This window comes from Leptonotus elevatus, chromosome 3 (assembly GCF_054856555.1).
Source record: "Leptonotus elevatus isolate MCC_2025b chromosome 3, RoL_Lele_1.0, whole genome shotgun sequence".
NCBI lineage: Eukaryota > Metazoa > Chordata > Actinopteri > Syngnathiformes > Syngnathidae > Leptonotus > Leptonotus elevatus.
In genome coordinates, this window is record NC_141241.1 from 28,669,776 (window position 1) to 28,686,900 (window position 17,125).

Consider the following 17,125-nt stretch of genomic DNA (forward strand, 5'->3'; position numbering starts at 1 on the left):
AACCCCAGGCCCAGCGGGGAAAGGCCCCGGTCGTCACCCCAGCGTTCTTTGTGAAAGTTAATCCCTGTTACTGAGTTTGCCAGCTCGCCGACTGGCGAACTCTACCCCTAAACCGTGAATGTGACCCCACCCAGTGTATATACAAGTTTGTGTGTGTGTTTGTGGTGCATTACAATTAGGAGCAGGTGAACCGGACCCGAGGGAAATGATATTCCCACGCTCCGATCCACCCGCCTCCCAAGCATGTCACTGAGTGTATGTGGTGCATTAAAAAAAAAAAAATAGGGGGGGGGGGGCGGCGGGGACACGGACAGGGGACCGCAGCACTGCTCTATACCGCGGTCCCCAACCGATGGCACCCCCACAAAACCCGCCCCCCCCCAGTTGTGTGGTGCATTAAAATTGGAGGGGAGTTGTAGGGTGAAGACGGTGTTTCCACCCCCCCCCCCCCAAAGTGTGTTATGTGCCCTATATGTCTATAAAAGTGTATTGTGCAAACCGAGTGTTGTGAGTTAAGAGGAGCGACCAGCGGGGCCCCCCCAACCGGGCGGCGGAAGTGGACACAATCTTGCTCAAAACATTCATGGTGCACTCAGGAACAAACATAAGGTTTAAAAAAAATTTACAGTGATTTTGAATAAAATGGTTAAGTATTAAGAGATTTTTCTGTCATTTTGTTTTTTATGCAAATTGGTGTTGGTGAAAATCACTGTGATTGGCTGTGCTTGAAAGGAAATGCAAATCAGTTGTTACTTTTCCTCCTGTAGGCTAGCTGGAACCTTTGTCTCCATGTAGTAAAGATAATGACAATTAACTGAACTTTGATTTGTGTTTTGATATCGTTTTTTTAATGAAATAGAAAAAAAGATCACTCAGGCAGATATTTTTTTTTATTTCAAGTTCTCTGGTATTGGAGCACAGCCTCTGTAATTCGTGATGTTGTGAATTCCCTGCCACACCAATTCCTGTTTGTTGTTGCTGGACAGGTGGGACTCTATTCTCATTTTATAATCCGCTTTCATTTTGCACTAGTGATCTGATGAAGGCTCCGAAAAGTTATCACATGCCCCATTAAAGGTTTTTGATATCTGTCTGGTGTGTGTTTGTCTCGCCCAGTTTGTGAGAGAAAGAAACCTCTATCAAAACTACAAAGTACAAGATTTTATACCCTCGCAATGTATGAAGAACTTGGGCTTTTTTTTGTTTTTTTTACTCTGAGTTTATTTTTAATTCATTGTATTAAAATGTAACTAAGATTGTTTTTTTACCATCTTGAGAATATAGCCAAAGCCCGCCCGTCTCTCTTTCAGGCTAACACAAAGGTGCTGATGCATGCTTTCATTTCCTGTTGTTTAAGTTATTGTAATATGCTGCTCTCTGGTCTTCCTAAAAACAGTATGTTGGAGGATTTTTAATTGCACAAGTCTTTAGGTTGCATTTTTATGTATGAAAAGTGTTATATAAATAAAGTTTGATTTGATTTGATTTGACAGCCAATCAGTGTTCATTCCATGGTGTGATGGACCATTGTTTTCCACCCCCTAACTCAAGCACAAGAAGCCTATCACATGAAAATGAAGCTTATCATATCGGACAGAAACATTACATTACAAAGTTGCTGCATTATGAAGTCACAAGTTAATTATTAGTATCAAGTGTCCAATATGAAAATAGAGTATTTGTAAATCATTGCCTATTAAGATTACATAAAAATAAAAAGATGCAAGTCATTTCTTTGAAGACAGTCAGTGCCTTATGGGTTTATTTAATCTACATCTATGTTTTCTCTCGTGTGTTGCAGTTAGAGCAGATCCAGAAGCATACATGGTACCTGTAAGTAAACCAACACTGCCAAAATCTAATGAACATGTTGAGTTTTAATGAATGTCATGTATCACTTAAAAATATATATTTTTTTATATTGGTTACTAAGTTGTCTACTTTAGTTACAAGTGGCTGAAAGCAGTTTGCACGACCCTACTGCCGTATTTAAATAAAACATACTATTGCAACATTGGTCCATTATATTGCAACCCAACATGTGTGTGTCATTTCGGTGTAGTTCATTTAGAGTGACAAGACAAAACAGCAGATGTATGTGTTGTGTTGTAGAGCTGGAAAGAATGAGCCTGAGCCCGAACAGCCCGTCCCCAGGAAGGTGGCCATCCGGATGCTGGCTACAGCAGAAGAAATTGACCCAGATGTCCTCGAGAGTATGCATTCTCTGGGATGCTTCAGGGATAAGGACAAGCTGACCAAAGACTTACTGTCCGATGAGTGAGTGAGAAGTAGATCGGAGTAATTGATGTGGCAGCCACACAAATTCCGCATTTTAATGTGTATAGTGTTATTGTAGCAACTGTCATAGCAGCACGCACTTTGCTCTTTGCCTTCCCTCTCTCCTTAGTGACAATCAAGAAAAGATGATCTACTTCCTTCTCCTTGACCGCAAAGAAAGATATCCAAGCCATGAGGACCAGAACCTTCCTCCACGCAATGACATTGGTAGGTTCATCCAACAGAAACACAAACACAATATTCATTGTGCGCAGAAGTGATTTAAAGTTTAATGATCTTTGTAATGTCATCCAGCGTCATTATTACCGTCATGTCAGTTTGACTTAGGCCCAATCCCATTACTTCATCTTCAACCTGCACCCTTTGTCTCGTTTAGGCAAACACAAAAAAAATCGCTCTGGGAAGTGGGAACGTACTTTCGCTATCCAATCTGCTACGTCGTTACCTCGAGCCACCGAAGCTGCGTGCTGGTTGTGACGTAACGGATGCGCCAATGGCGAGTGTTTACCAAAACACACAATTGTGCCAATTTCTGCCAAAATATAGAAAATTCGATAAAACCACTATCATTACTATGCCATTCAATAAATATTAACATACTTACATTTACGTGTCTCCTGCGTTTTGTTATTTCCTGGTGTCGCCATTACTTCTGCCATTGCTTGCAGAGGGGGCGTGACTGTAGTAAGGGAGTAAGGGAGAACCTGGGGAGGTCGGGTTCTATTTTCGTGAAAAGGCACCTGCAACCCTCCTCTCTAACCCTCCCCCTACATTTTATGGAGAATTAGAAAACTATTTTATCCGCATGCGCATGAACGCACATTCATAAGGGGGAGGGACGAGATGAGGGGTAAGGGGCAGTATTGGGATTAGGCCTAAATCTGTTGATTCGAACCACTGTGATTTTCACACATCCTATCACATCCTATCATTAAAGGATTATCTTATTTTATTTTTGTACAATATTTACAGGCACTTAGTTTAGTTAAGCAACTAAACTCTTTAAATATTATAATATTGCACTGTAAAGCTGGTTTGTTGTGCATTGGAATATTGAAAGGTAATCAAATTATTGGGTAGACTGCCATTGTTTAGTGTCTTCTTATTAGGCTTTTTTTGGTATTATGTAATGTAGAAGTACATCATTTTTGGTATGTTCATATTTCATGTAAAGTCTGTTTACGTTAATAATTAAGAAAAATAATAATAATAATAAAATTCTAACATCTGTCCAATTTACTTTCTTATTCATTGATTGAACTCTAAACTCTGCTCAGCAGACCCTCCCAGAAAGCGTGTGGATTCACCCATGCTGAGTCGTCATGGAAAGCGGAGACCAGAGAGGAAGTCGATGGAGGTCCTTAGCGTCACAGAGGGAGGATCACCCGTCCCAATAAGGCGAGCTATCGACATGGCAACTCATGGCCAAAGGTAGGAGACTGAGCACTGACTATGGGTTCTTTCCTAACTTTTGGTGTCAAAAACGGCTTGGTATAAAATTAGCACGGGTACTTAAAAAAATAAATACGAGACAGCCCGCCAACTCTGTTTTAAAGGCAGGTACACATACACGCATGGCCACCTGTCTACTGATATGTGGAAAATTCCTTAAGTAAGCGTCACGCCTCTTTCAGCGTGTGTGCGAAAGGGCACAGGAAGATGGCTTCACGCACTGAATACGGAATCCCTCGCTGTCCGTGCACTCCTCGTTAAGAAGCAAGAGCAAATGTTTTTAACAGAGAAGCAGAAAAAAATGCAACAATCACTCGATTCACCCCTGCAGTGGACTCACGGTGCGTTCAACGAACAGGCACACAGTAGGAAATCACAGTTATGCATAAAAAAAGCTCAGACGACTGACAGACCGACATGTTGTGACATATTTTTGTCACAGTTTTTGGAACTTCCCTTAAGAAAATAAGTCGAGTGTGAATTACCTTGTTCCCAGTTTCTAGTATTTGATTACGCATTCAACTAGTTGGGAGCGAAAACGTTGCATTGAGTCATTGGAGTGCCACTGTATTACCAATATTTAAAACGGATGGCATCAAATGCAGTCAAATACAGTACTTTAAGAATATGGCATGCAATGTGAAAGCACATACAATATACAGAATACATAAATATATACAGTATGTACATAACATGTATGTAACATGTATAAATCCTAATATTTTGAATTAATAAAACATTTTTAAAAAAATTAAGCTTTTTGCCAGTTTTAATTTTGCTGCTTTTGCTAATGTTTTAGATTTTTGTCAAGGTACCGTTTCAGTACTGGTATCATAATATGTTATGCAGGTATAGTATCGAAGTCAAAATGTTGGTATCCTGACAACAGTAATTCAAAGTCATTTATAGTCCTGGATGATAAAATAAAATTACTTTTATTAGTCCCACAATGGGGAAAGGTTCTACTCAAACATAAGAAGTACTGTTTATTTTATTTTTGTTGTTGTTGTTGTTGTTTTTGGGAGAGAGCTCAGTATTGTTCATTCGGTAATTTTACCGATTCGACATATCATCATTGCTCTCTCTTTTTTTCTTTTTCTTTTTTTTTTCTTTTTGTATGTGCGTGAGTATAAGCATGTGCGTGTGTATGTGTGTGTACATGTGTGCTTGCGTGCAAGTGTGTACTCATTAGTTCACCTAAAACCTATTAAAGACCGCAGTATAGAGCAGTGCTGCGATCCCCTGTCCGTGTCCCTGCCGCGCCCCCGTGCCCCCCCTATTTATTTTTTTAATGCACCACATACACTCACTGACATGACTGGGAGGCGGGTGGATCGGAGATATCATTTCCCTCTGCTCCGGCTCAACTGCTCCCAATTTTAATGCACCACACACACACACTTGTATATACATTGGGTGGGGTCACATTCACGGTGTAGGGGTAGAGTTCGCCAGTCGGCGAGCTGGCAAACTCAGTAACACGGTTAGCTTTTACTAATAACGCTGGAGTGACGACCGGGGCCTTTCCCCGCTGGGCCTGGGGTTCGGGGGTGCCTCCCGTCCCCCGGTGTCCCATTTCCCCTTCTGCCCCCGGTGTTCCATCCCTCCATGCGGCGGGAGGTGGGGTGGGCGCGGGTGCCCTCTCCGCTCCGCTGTCCGGCCCCTCTTCGGCACCGATGCCTGGGTACGGGGGGTCCCCGGGGTTTGGGGGTCGGGGCCTGGGGGCGGCTGGGGCTGGGTTGCGGTGGATGGCGGGGGTCGTGGGGGGGGAGCGAGGGCTGTGGACCGGTGGGGTGCCTGGCGGGCCTGCCGTGCCCCGTCCTGCTGCGTTGGGTTGGGGGCGCGGGCCGTGTTGGGATGGGGGGCACTCCTGGCTCCTGGGTTTGCTCTCCGGCCGGTGGCCCATGCGGGGCCCGGGGGTTGTCCCTTGGAGCTGCCGTGGCCTGTGGGGCCCTGAGGTGTTGCGCTTGCTCTGTCCTGGCAGGGGTCGATGGCTCCCCTCTTTGGTGGAGATTTTCATGCATGCCAGATCCACCACACCAGCATCTATCGAAACTCAAACACAATCTGCTTCTTCCTCTGGTCGTTGAATTGGTGGAGGCTGGGGTCTGTGGATCTCACTCTGCTTCATCTGTCCTTCCTTCCTTTCCTCAGTCTCTCCTTTGGTCTCTTGAGGTCTCCCTAATTTGTTGGAATTTAGATGTTTCTGGGGTTGGTGAAAGACTCTGGTTGGTAACCCGGTGGGTAGTAGGTAATGTCTTGTCGGTGCTGGATCTCACTTTCCTTTCTTTTCTTTGATCCTTCCTCAGGTCTCCTGACAACCTCACGTCTCTAGCTGGATTCTGAAGTATTCGGTTTAGGTGAACGGTATGGGATTTTTAATAGGTTTTAGGTGAACTAATGAATACACACTCACACGCACGCACACATGCACACACACCCACACACACACATACACACATCCATTGCACATACTCACCCACATACAAAATAAAAATTAATAAAAATAAAAAATAACAAAAAGAGAGCAATGATGATGACATGTCAAATCGGTAAAATTACTGAATGAACAATACTGAGCTCTCCAGAAAAAAAAGAGATGGATAAAGACATTTTATCAGTATACGAAAGTAACTTATATATTTTTGAGAGTTTTTTTGTTGTTGTCGGAGAAAGCTTGGTAATATCTTTAGCTAAAACAGGCGGTTGGAGCGTACCCCGAAGTGTTGGAATTTGTTTCTTTATCATACTTTTAACTTGCAGGTAATGTAAAAAAAAATCAGTTTTTTATTTTGTATTTTTGGAGCAAGGATGTATATGATATAAACATATTATCTGAGAAAACATGGTGGAGATGTGTAATTCCTTTCTGCTTCCACAAACCTAAATAAAACGATTGGTTGTTAAGTTGAAAGTCGGGGTTATGCCATAGACACTTGTACTTTTGTAATTTCTAGTGCCTTCCACAAGGCAGTCAGGGTGGCGGAAATCATTGGGTTTTTAAAACAATTGTGTCGCTTAATCGATGTTGTAATAAAGAGTAAATCTAAAAGTCTGAGGTTATTACAATCCTTCTGTTCTAGTTCCAGCCAACAGCATCTCTGTTGGGTTGTGCCCATAGAATGATATATTGTAGCTGGTTAGCTATATAGTAGTGCATACAATTTGGTGCCTCTAGACCTCCTTTGGATTTACTTTTCTGAAGAGTAGATAGACTAATGTTTGCTTTTTTTTTTATTCCAGTAAAATTTTGTAACGGCCGAGTCCAACAACTGGAACCAGTTATAGACGTAGGTTTAAATTGAATCATTGAGAAAAAATAGTTTATTTTGGATAAAACTTTCATTTTAATGGTGGCTATTCGTCCTATTAGAGAAATAGGAAGATTATTCCAGCGCTCCAAGTCACTATAAATGCTATCCAGAAGTGGAGTAAGGTTTAAATGAATTAAATCAGTTAATTTAGGTGAGATTTTTATGCCTAAGTATTTTAAATTATCTATAGGAAATGAGTAGTGTGGGTCCTGGTTTGCTATCCAGAAGTGGAGTAAGGTTTAAATGAATTAAATCAGTTAATTTAGGTGAGATTTTTATGCCTAAGTATTTTAAATTATCTATAGGAAATGAGTAGTGTGGGTCCTGGTTTGCAGGGTTCCATGAATTTTCAGTTTATTGGTTATTTTGATTGATACATACACACTGGAACAAACTCATTCAAGTATGTGATTACGACTGCCAGTTTTGTTTAGTCAACAGGCCAGAGACTGAGCTATGAAAATGCTCTGATCACCCATTAGGTCAAGTCAAACTAAGCTTATTTAAATAAAAAAAATCATCATCATCATGTTTTAATTACAAAGATCGTTTATTGATTACAACAGCTCTCTGCAACTTCAATTCAGAGAATCAGAATAAGAAAAGCTTTATTGACATTGTACCACAAGGTGCAACAAAATTTAATACAGTTACAACCCGCCCAAAGGAGATAAAAAACAAAGATCAACAGAGGGAGACAGCACGGGAAGCTTGACAGTTTGTCCCAGTTATCAGATTAAAAAACACTGCACCGCAACAGAATAGAATGGTTGGAGGGGGACAAAATTGCGTTCTGTACACAATGTCTCGTTGTCATGAAGACAGCCTCGCACGCTCCTTAACATTAATCACAGGAGAATATGGGGGTAAGCTTGGTGGCTCCAGCGTCCATCAACTGAGGTCTGCAGACTCAATTCGTGGAGCCCAGATTTCAAAGCAAACATGGTGAAGCAGTTTTTTAGCTGTTATGGTGCATGCAATTGTAATAAATTGCTAACAGAAGTTAAAAACTATGGGCCAAATCCACTAAGAATGCGCTGCATCCGCTGACCAAAGATTGCTCCACATATGCACTGTATGTTTAAGCATGCATGCGCCCTATAATATGGTGTGCCTAATGTGTGTGTTAAATACAGAAATAGCACGCGTAATTGAGACAGCGCCTTTTAATCCGGTGCGCTTTATTGTAGCGAAAATACGATAAATGTTTTTAAGTCTTGTGCTTTTGATTGTGTGACGCATATTGAGTGTATGAAATGTGCAATACAAATAAAGATGCCTTGTCTTGCTTGTTCAGTAGGATTTTTTGTGACAGCCCTTCTGTCTGTCTTTTCTACCCCCCTTGTTATCAAACCTGTTTTCCGTAAAAGCTTGGATATCACAAATGCTAACTGCAGCAAAGAAGAAAGGTATTGGTCCATTCTGTTAATTATATTTACTTCTAATTTGATTACTCTTTTATATGATGTCAACTTAACATCTGTCAGTCAGATTTTCATCATTATTTTTCTGTGGTTAAAGCCTTATAAACATACTTATCGTTCACATATGTGTGTTACATTCCTAAATAACAATCTTTAATCTCCACCGTTTCTTACATAACTAATATAAAAAAATATATACTTTTTTTTTAAAAAGCATTGCATGAATATGAACTATTTAACTCTTGTTTTGCATTTATTGGTTGAATCTTATCAGTTGCAAGGAAGAAAGAAGACATTCAAAATGGATTTCTTTGTTGACAGTCAGAAACCTCAATAGCATAGTTATGGCTTATGCATGTTCCTTACAAATTGAATGCATCCAGGCTTTACAAAGGAATGTGATTTATTGGGCAGCATGGTGCTTTGTGGTTCACACATCTGCTTTACATTTCTGAATTTCAGGGTTCGAATCTCAGCTCCAGCATTTGTGTGTTATGTAGGACTTTCCCCATGTTACAAAAACAGGCATGTTAAATTAATTGATTTCCTTAAATTGCCCAAAGGTGTGAAGGGTTTTTGTCTATACTGTATTAGTGTTGCACGGGATACCGGTATCAGTACTGTATCTGTATGTTTTGGCGTCAAAAACGGCTCGATATAAAAAAAAATAATTAAGCACCGGTATTTAATAAAGTATACAGTATACGAGACGGCTTGCCAACTGTGTGTTAAAGGCATTTACACATACCGCCTGTCTACCAATTTGTAGAAAACGCTTTAAGTGGCACGCCTCTTTCTGCGTGTGTGGGAGAGAACGCAGGAAGATGGCTTCAAGCACTGAACACTGAAGTGCTTGCTGGCCGTCCACTCCTCATTGAGAAGCACGACGTGCAAAGTGTCACATGGAACTTTTTTACTTACATGGCTGACTTTTTTAGGTTACTGTCTGTGGCTCAAGTCGGAAACACGTCCAATATGGCCAAGCACCTCGCTTACAGATATTGTGCCAAAGTACTTAACCCCATTAAAAAAAAGTATCCGCTGCCACGGAAGCGCGCACGCATCAAGTGGAAGCCACACAGGACTACCTATGAATGTTTTTAATATAAACACACGTGTGGTTTTAAAAATGTTTTGTTACAAGAGAAACATGTATATTGCGAAAGCACATACAGTATATACATAAATATATACAGTATTTACATACATGAACATGTATACATCCTAATATTTTGAATTAATAAAAAATACAACTACCGGTAATTTGAAGTTCTTTTGTCAGTTTTAATTTTGCTGATTTTGCTGATGTTTTTGATTTTTGTCGAGGTACAGTTTCAGTACCGGTATCGAGGTATTTTATGCAGGTATAGTATCGAAGTCAAAATGTTGGTATCGTGACAACACTATAATGTATGTGCCCTATTAACTGGGAAGTTGGCCTACCCCGCCTCTCAGTCAAAATCAGATGGGATGGGCTGCAGCTAGGCATGGGCCGATATTCGATTTTGACGGTATGATAGCCGTGACCAAAATTACAGTATCACAGTATTAAAATTACAGCTCGAAAATGTCCTGTTTTAAAATATTTCGGTAAATAAAAACAGCTTTTATTTTCATTCAGCACATTCTGTTTCATTTAAAAAAAAATATATATATAGAATATTTGGTACATTAAGGAACTTGTACCATGCTAAGTTTAAATAAATAAATGTTGACATTCTTCTTGTGTTTTAATTCTTAAGTCACAGTGTCACATCACTGTATTTTTAGAACAGACCCCAGTTACTCATATTGTCCTTGGGGAGACACTTGCACCCATACATGTACATTTATTTTTTTATTTTTTTAAGGGCAATAAGCGTCTCCCCTTATCCCCACCCCTCTCCCTTCTTCCCTCCTCCCCCTCCTCAGCACGTGCATTCCCTGTTGAAGGAAAATAAAGTTAATTGAAGGTAATTAACTTAATATTGGCTAGTTCATTTCTAGTGATAGACAGTATTAGCGGTTATTGAAAACTTGCGTTTTTAAAACCACGGTATATTGTCAAACCGGTTATCGGCCCATGCCTCGCTGCAGCTACTGGTAACCCAGATGTGGACAAGCAGTATATAAAATCGATGGATGTATTATATTATGTGAAGAAGCATTTTTTACTACAGAGAAATAATTTACTAAACATTTTTTGGCCAATGTACAGTAGTGTGTTTGTTTTAAATAATGTCTCCGGAAACATGGCTGTATTTTTGTTTAGTTTTTTCTGTATGGCACCTGAGTCAAATTATTCACCATCGCTGTACTTGTCCTGTTCTTCCCTCCTCCAACTCAAAATCAGAAAATTAATATTGCAATTTTTACTGTATTCTTACCAAGAGAAAAACGGACATCCTCAAAATATAAAAACCTCCATGTCCCAGGCAATAAATGGACAAACCAGGTCCATTACAAATTAGGAGGTTTAGCAAGTTGATGTTAGTGTTTGCTGATAAGACATGCGTGTGTGTGCGTGTGTGTCCTCCAGGATATTTATTTATGATGAATTGTTTCAATTGTCACTTTCACTAAAGCCAAATTGTCCATGGACAATTACATCTCAAGTTCTTCAACGACATCAGCAGAGCAGTGTCTTGGCAATGAAAGGAAGAAGAGAAAGAGGAAAATTAAAAGTTAATGACACATGAATGAAAAATTGACAAAAACAATAGATATAAATCTTGCAGAGATTGTGTGCATCTGCATGTTCTCTATTAGAGTATGAATTATGTATATCATGTTCTTCATTGGTGTTTGTACAGGGGCTGTAGTTATGCTTTAGGCCAGAGGTGGCAGTCGCAAGTAAAAGAGTGACAATTTCCACAATGCACCTTTAACAGGTGAACATCCATTCTCATTTGAGTCACTGCTTCAAAGGTCTCCGGCTGAGATCAGACATCACTCAAGCCATCAGTTAAAAATAAATAAATAAATAACTAACAACAAAAGTGGTGCTGCATTGGTCTTTTCTTAATACATGTGTGCTTTCTGACATTTTGTTTATGTGCTGTCTTAGTTTACTGGATAATTAATGACAGCTGACTGACTTACTACTGTCATTGTTTTGTGTGTAGGTCACGATCAATCAGTGGAGCGTCCTCCGGTCTGTCCATCAGTCCACTCAGCAGTCCAAGGGTAAGCGTCTGTCTGTCCATGCTGATGATTGGTTTCCTTCAATGCAGCCTCACTGACTTGCTATGCTGCCATGTCATGGCGCGCACAAACATGCAGATACTGTCATGTATGAAAGCCATTCATCAAAAATGACATTCTCCATCATTAACCTGTGTGACAGGTCAAAATTCTAACAACGTAAAAGTCAGCCTTTTATTGTTTAATTTGTCATAAAACACCAAAACCATCTAATGGTCAGGGATGACACAGTACAGGTAACAGTACTCTGGGCCACGTTTCAGTATATTTTCGAGGCATGTTTAACTCTTTGACTGCCAGACGTTTTCAGAAAAGGGATGCTGTGAGTGCCAGCCGATTTAAGCATTTTGACTGATCTTTCAAGGTCCACAGAAAATGTTCTGTTTGGACTATGGAAACACATACTACCAAATGAAAGATTGAACTCTCATCTTTCATCAGAAAAGTTTGTTTCTACCTTATTCCGTTCTTCAGTAATCAACAATAGAAAATGGTTAGTTTCACCCAAAATGCTCTTGTTTTGGACCAAAATACGGAGAAATCAAGCTTTTAGTGAAACGATGTAATTTCATGCACTCTAGTGAATTTTACACTTATTTTTTTCCATGAATGATGCCACAAACACCTAAATAGTGCTTTACTTCTATAAAACACTACCACCAAGAATGAATCTGTGTTTTTTGATAGCAAAATACGTTTATTTACATTCAACAGTGTAACAATTTGACACAACAATTTGGCAAACTATTTACAAATGTGTGCAACTGTGGTACTATTTACAATTATGTGGATGTTTCAAATACAGTTTTTCTTTTTGTGTAACAGTCCCCTGCGTGCAAGGAGACGCAACAGGATTTGCACAACAGATTAGTTTCACTGCGATTTCCTCTTCGCGTGCAGACGCTACACTTTCTTGCCGGCCGTTTTTTCCGGGGAATAGCAAGTATATACTGCAGTGTGTGTTGCCATCAAGTCTACTATCAGGATCATGCTACGGTTACGTTACGGTGGTGTTACGTCTGGCTTCCTCATGTCCTTCAGTTGCTATACCGGGTGGTAAGAGATGTTCTGATCCATCTTATCCACTCCATTCATGGTGGCATCGTAGTCCAGAACCAGTGTCTTCTCCGTGATCAGACTGTACCCGCTCCTCCGATGAATATGCATTGGACTCGGGGTACTTTACATCGCCCGATCGAATGTCCGCTTGTGCAGCTCCGCGTTTTCCGGCGTTAGCAGCGCTAGCCGGTGAGGCTTTATGACGTGAGAATAAAGGCCGCGTCAATGCTTCCAACTGTGGCGTCAACCTCGGGATTCACCATCATCATCATCATCAATGTGCATTGGTCGATGCTTTTCGACTACTCTCCATCGCCCGATCGAATGTCCGCTTGTGCAGCTCCGCGTTTTCCGGCGTTAGCAGCGCTAGCCGGTGAGGCTTTATGACGTGAGAATAAAGGCCGCGTCAATGCTTCCAACTGTGGCGTCAAGCTCGGAGTCACCATCATCGTCGACATCAATGCGCTTTTTAGTATTGATCGATGCTTTCCGTCTTTGAAAAAAATGCTCAAGCGTGAGCTGCTTGCAACCGGTCGCCATTGTTGCTTCATCAGCCATTGTTGCTTCATCAGCCATTGTCCCCTCAACACTCTAGCTCCGCCTCACGTCTTCTACTGACGCCCACGGTGGGCGGCCCACCCAATCTTGTCCAAAGAGAGTCATCGCTGCCATTTAGGGGCCAAAACGAGTCATTATACTAACTAGATCTGCTTGATACTTTCAGAACAGCTGCCCAAGGCTTTCCTCCACCCGTTTCCAAAAAAAAACAAAAAAACATAGTGAACGTCTTTTAACGTCCTCGGCGCCCCTCCGTAGGTTTTTACTAAACGTTATATAACGTTTATGGCAGTCAAAGAGTTAATATTAGAACATTTTTGACTGGTTTTGCAAGGTCCACAGAATATTATTTTCTATTGCTATAAAAGCATAGAACCTACCCAAAAGAAAGGTTAGAGCCTCTTGTTTCACCAGGAAAAAAAGTATATTTGTATCTGTTTCCGTTTTGCAGCCATTAGCATTAGAATATAGCTTCATAAGTTCCATTATTATTCACAAACCTGTTGAAAACACTGGCAAAAAGAGCTTGTTGCAACATGGCCATCTCTTATACTCTACTGCCACCTACTGGCCGTTTTTTTGTAATAACTACCATTGCTTTAAGCGACCTCTTCATGTCAGAAGCCTTCTGTGTGCTCTAGCATTAAAAACATAAAAAATTTATAAATAAGTTTTGGGGAGTGAAGGACAAACTATTATACGTTTTTGGGTTTGAATGAGTTAAAAGCGACTCAGGATTGTAAATTGCCTTTGATTCCTTGACTAAATGTATACGTATGACAATAAAGTAGTTTAAAACAGTTCTTCTTAACTGTTATTGCCCTGGCACCCAGCATCTTCCTACTATTGCAAAGTCGCGACTTGGCCATGTTTTGCAATTCACCACGCCTGTGTGCTGCACTTTGAAGCCACATGCGCAACACTGATTGAATATTGCCTCACAGGGGAGGGTCATTTATCGGCCTATACAGGCACACACACACACACCCACGGTTATTGTGAAAATTAATAAATTGTTTTTGCTCCTTGTCTTTGTTCCTTGTTGCCAGACTTATCTGCAGCATTTAAAAGGGGGCCCTTCCCCACTGTGGGCTCGGTTATAACTGCAAAATTAATAAATAAATAAAATAAGCAGAACGTACCGAGCAGCAGAATGTACCGAGCAGCAGAATGTACTGAACGGTACTCGTTGCATCCATATTTTCCCAGAATATTTTCTGACCTCCCTATAGTCAGTAGCTCAGATAGACAGAAGAAAGTTTAATTTTCTTCCCAAAATAACAGCATTCTAAGCTACAAAAACAAAGCAAATACATCTTTGCCGTGAGTACTATTTTTAGACATATTTTTAGCCTGTAGCAGGTTGTGTGAGGTGGGATTAGGTTGAAATGAACAACAGTGAAAGTGTGTTTGTCGTGATGAAGTAATGCTGAGTATTTATAGTCGCTAGAGATTAATGCAGTTAAAGGACTCAACGGAAGAAAATGTTTTTTTGATTTTTGATTGGCAAGTTGACAATGGACTTTTCACTTGCTGTGATGTCATTTCTTGTTTTGCACCTCACCATAGCTACAAAGTAATAATGATGGCCCTATTTTTACCACTATTCAGCTTCACTTTTTTTTACAAAATAACCTTGCTTTTTTCTTTATTCAACCAACTGTATATGCTCTGTATAATTTTTATGTTGGCCTGGCAATATTTTCAGAAGAAAAAAAAGAAGACATTGAAACTAAATAGATTTGTCCTTGGATGTTGAGCTATGGAAAACAATTAAATGACAGTGTTCTTTAGCTGCTTCTAAGAAAACGCTGCATGTTGCTTCTAATAATAATGTATATCCTTTGTTCTAATGAAATGGATTTTCACAATGTTGTGTCTATTAGATTAGACATGAAGTATCCTGCAGGGTTGGCTTTTAGCCAAGTCAATGTGCTTTATTTTTTTATTTCATTTTTAATACACAGTTGAAATAAAAAGTGTGAATGCTTTGGAATTACCTGGATTTCTGCATAAATACAATGTGATCTGGTCATCATCAGTGGTGTCACAGATGACTTGAAAAAGCAATATGATTACTCCTTAAAAAGTAATCTAGTTACTTTACTGATTACTTTATTACCAAAGTAACAAAATTACTTAAAAAGTAACTTCTCAGTTACTTTTTACCAATTTCTGCTCTTTGGTGCCTCAACATAAGAATAACAACCGGTTACTTAAATAATGCTTATGAAAGTGCATAAATTTGAAACATGAACATGTTTCTTTGTTTCTGTTTCTCTGGTTTTACAATATATAAATTGGTCTATAACACGTTACACCTGCATGCTGGTTACAAACAGTAACTATAACATTTACATGTAGGCTTGATGAAACTGTAACTATAACATTTTTCTATTTTCTCAAGTACCAGAACTGAACTACAGTCATGCAGATAGCCTTTTTTTTCTTTTTTGCTGTGGCATATTCTTTCTCGAAGAGAAAGACACTCTGTGGGGCAGCTCAGCACTATTGCTAATATGGAACTTTTCTAGTGTAACGAATTAAGTGTGTTCCAGTATTTCCATTTCTGTTTAGCAATCTTATGTCCGACTGTTAGTAAACGCAACACAGGTCTTGCGCGAGAGGAGGGACGTTACGTGCGGGTTGGTTGCGTGTGTTTGTTCTTGGCTTTTCTGTTAGCCCTCGTGAGTTGTATTTCTATTTTCTGCCGACGGCTACGGCCAACAGTAGCGTTTGTTAATTTAAATAAAAGGGTGACATTACACAATTATTGCACGGAAAGAGGGCGAGTCAACAGTACTCAATAGACACATTTCCTCTGTAACATATTGCCCGACCAACTTTTTTCAGATCACTCCCACTTGCTGGTGCTCTTTTACTAAAATCCATCTTAATCTGTTTGCGTACCGTGGGAGGCTGAAGTAGCTATAGAACTGCTGGCTGTCTCCTTACCTGTCGGCTTTGCTTCGAGTTGTATCGCCCTGTGCTGTGATAACAAGTGTTTCCTCAAATTGGATGTGGAGTTTTTAGCGGTTGACAGTGTTTTTGAGCCAGAGCAAAGGCCTGAGAGGTTTTTGTCATCTTTACTGGACAAAAATGTGAAGTAATGGCAAATGCACCCGTTTGTGGAGCTCCTCCTGCTTTTTCCATTGTTTACGTCATAGTGTCTATTGTTTTGGCCGGGCTCCGAGCGCTCACACGTTGGTACACGTGACATGCGATGTGACGTCCCTCCCAAATGCAAGAGAAACATTCGAAATTCTCTTCAAAATAGACAACAAAATTCTGCATTCTACATACATTATGAGGTAATATAAATAGTAACCTACTGCCACTTAGGAAAGTAACTTTAATCAGATTACTGGTTTGGAAAAATTAACGCGTTAGATTGCTTAATATTGAAAGAAAGTAATCATATTACAAACTACTTTACTTAGTAACGCATTAGTGACAACACAGGTCATCATGTAAGTCACAACAACTGTTGAAACAAATTCCACACACCATGTAGATATTCACAATTCGCACGCACACACACACGATCAGGGGTCTCCAATTTCCCATGTTTACATCATTTGCAAAGCGAGATCTTTCCGTTTACCTGTATAAACAAATTTTTGCACACGCTGACGGCTGATCTCATCTCTCAGAAACCGGTGAGTCAATTTCTGATTGCACAATGTGTGCTTCCACTGCCCTGATTTCACTGGGTATGAGTTGAGCTGCGAGTTGGCTGTGTTCCATCTCGCAACGGCGCATAAGTGAGCAAAACTTTGCCTTCTTCTATGTGCGCTGGCACAATACCAATAACCAGTGCGTCAACTTGCACTGGAC

At 40.2% G+C, this 17,125-nt stretch overlaps 1 protein-coding gene across 12 annotated transcripts in view; it reads left to right on the plus strand.

Moving 5' to 3' along the window:
• The window catches only part of LOC147178114 (serine/threonine-protein kinase BRSK2-like), a 172,696-nt gene that overhangs the window by 133,486 nt on the left and 22,085 nt on the right, over nt 1-17,125 (plus strand). For 8 of the 12 annotated variants that reach the window (XM_086072184.1, XM_086072189.1, XM_086072186.1 and 5 more), the window contains 5 exons: nt 1,802-1,833; nt 2,113-2,277; nt 2,408-2,505; nt 3,576-3,729; nt 11,593-11,653. In XM_086072184.1, coding sequence (XP_085928310.1) covers nt 1,802-1,833; nt 2,113-2,277; nt 2,408-2,505; nt 3,576-3,729; nt 11,593-11,653 — 510 coding nt within the window. The remainder of the gene's footprint in view (nt 1-1,801; nt 1,834-2,112; nt 2,278-2,407; nt 2,506-3,575; nt 3,730-11,592; nt 11,654-17,125) is intronic. The other 4 variants (XM_086072185.1, XM_086072187.1, XM_086072194.1 and 1 more) reach the window with 1 other exon arrangement.